We start from the raw sequence: 2,161 nt of genomic DNA, 5'->3' as shown, positions 1-2,161 counted from the left end.
GACAGTTCATTTATTCTGACACTGTATCGTGTTACTGTGCCATCGGCGATGTAAATACACACGGGGTCAGTCAAAAAATGGTGTTTTTAGTACGGAAACGTGAGTGAGAGCATTTGAACGGCGATCGTCGAGTTTGCGTGTGATTGAAAAGTGAAAAAAATATCAAATAAAATGTGAAAATCGAGTGTATCAAGTGGAACAAAATATTTTTATACAGTTTTGCAGGATTATATCACCTATTGGATTATTTCACGTCTGAAAAACATTGGATTATATAGAAAGGGCTGTTCAGCCGGTGAGTCCACAAAAATTCATCATTTTTTTACATTTATTCCGTGGGGAGTTCACCAGAAAAATGAAACAAAAAATACGAGGAAACACGATTAGAAAAATCTCAATCCACTCTATTATGGAGTGCCATGAGGTGCATGACTGGTGCATCGAATGAAAATTTTATATCTCCGAGAATTCCATTTTTTTTTATTCAAAAATTTGGGTGTTGGGTAATGCTAAAATATAATTACAATGACTAGATCTGGGTTCGTTTTATGGTTGTAAAGTGATGAGAAAAGCGTTGCAACTCTCTTCTGTCGGCAAACATTGGCCGAATGCTTCTAGTAATAAAGGCTCGTCCTTGATGGCTGCTTCATAGTCTGTAAAGGCGACTTTTCCATCGTGATCAACATCCAATTTTTTGAGCGCAAGTTCCGAAAGATCTCGGACCCCTTCGTCCGGGTCTTCCTCACCAGGCTGCTTTATTAAGCAATTTCTAGAAAAATTAATTATTCCCTGACTAATTTCCGACGACAATATCATGGAGTTATTGCCCGATATCTTTTCATATTTCATGATTGACCCACTTGAATAATTGGAACATCTCATCCTTCGTGATGTACCCATCAGAGTTCAGGTCATAAACTCTGAAACAGAACTCCATTTTATCCCGGAGAGTACCTCTCAGGAAAACGTCCAGTCCTGTTATCCAGGACTCCAGTCTAATTGCACCCTCGCATTCTCGATCCCAACAGCAAAACATTCTCTCAATTAAGGCGTCTTCTGTGATGATATCGAAAGTATTGTGCATCAACTCTCGAAATATCGTGCGATCAATTCCCTGGTGTCAAGTTAATACAGAAAACTTAAATGATTCATAATGCCTTTCTAAAAATTCTGTCGCGAATTAGTGAATTCAACTTTATCGAATTAAATTAATTTAATTAATGGTGATTACCTCAACGGTTTGGATTGTTTGAGGCCCTTTACTCAAAATCGATGGGCCCTTTTGCTGCCCAGGTAGAGACGTGAGTTTTCTGTAGATTTTACATAGCGCTTCCAGCTCGACTCTACGACAAAAAATTCATTTAAATCTTGCATTAATTTTACTAAGAGAATCTTAATCCATCAAGTGAAATAGAATCCCATTATTTTTATAATATTTTAATATTATAAAAAATATATTTTGTATATTTTTAAATATTGATAATATTATTTATATTTCAATATTTAATAATTGATACAACTTTACCAGTTTTACATAAAAAAATTTTTTAGTGAGCTTTGTTTATGTTTATATTGAAATGACCTTGAGAATCTTGTTTTCTTGCGCAACGTATCGACGACCTTGGCGTGGTATGTTTTCATACTGGCATCGTCAGGACGTCGTCTGCGTCTCCTCCGGGGGGGTGACTCGGTGCTGGGCTTTTTCGAGTTAACCGATGCCTTTCGTCCGCTCGTCAGGAAGATTGAAACACTTTTCAGGACTAGAGCACCAGTTCGCGCACTCATACGACTCATAATGGCGCTGAGGTCGAGACCACCATCCCCACCACCCTTGCTCAAACTCAGCATCATCATCCACTGGGGATTCCCTCTTTTTTATATCTCTGCACAAAAGTCCAGTTTTTTTTTTAAAATAGTACGTTGTCGAGGCCGGTAAATTTTTGATAAATGATTGACGGAATTGTTAGAAAAAATTCGATGAGGAATTAGGATTATAAAAAAATCTTAGGGCGAACAATTGGAGAGAAGTAATTTCACCCTTGAACCAACGATTTTTGTTCTGTTTGTGCTTCATTGGAATTTCGAATCCACTTGGAATCTCAATTGCTGAATAACGAGGAATTGTTCAGGGGGTGTGGTTTGCATTCGATATGCAATCCAA

At 37.6% G+C, this 2,161-nt stretch overlaps 1 protein-coding gene across 1 annotated transcript; it reads right to left on the bottom strand.

The window, feature by feature from the left end:
* Positions 1-467: 467 nt before the first annotated feature.
* LOC105267102 (EF-hand calcium-binding domain-containing protein 1) lies at positions 468-1,883 on the bottom strand (the record flags this gene model as incomplete). Its single annotated transcript, XM_011305735.1, is given in 4 exon segments — positions 468-769; positions 861-1,114; positions 1,232-1,343; positions 1,583-1,883. Coding segments are annotated over 4 exon segments (861 nt in total). The 3' UTR covers positions 468-546.
* Between the last annotated feature and the right edge of the window lie 278 nt (positions 1,884-2,161).

Source organism: Fopius arisanus, unplaced genomic scaffold, assembly GCF_000806365.1.
Source record: "Fopius arisanus strain USDA-PBARC FA_bdor unplaced genomic scaffold, ASM80636v1 scaffold00044, whole genome shotgun sequence".
In the NCBI taxonomy this organism is placed as follows: Eukaryota; Metazoa; Arthropoda; class Insecta; order Hymenoptera; family Braconidae; genus Fopius; species Fopius arisanus.
This window is presented reverse-complemented; position numbering and strand designations above follow the sequence as displayed.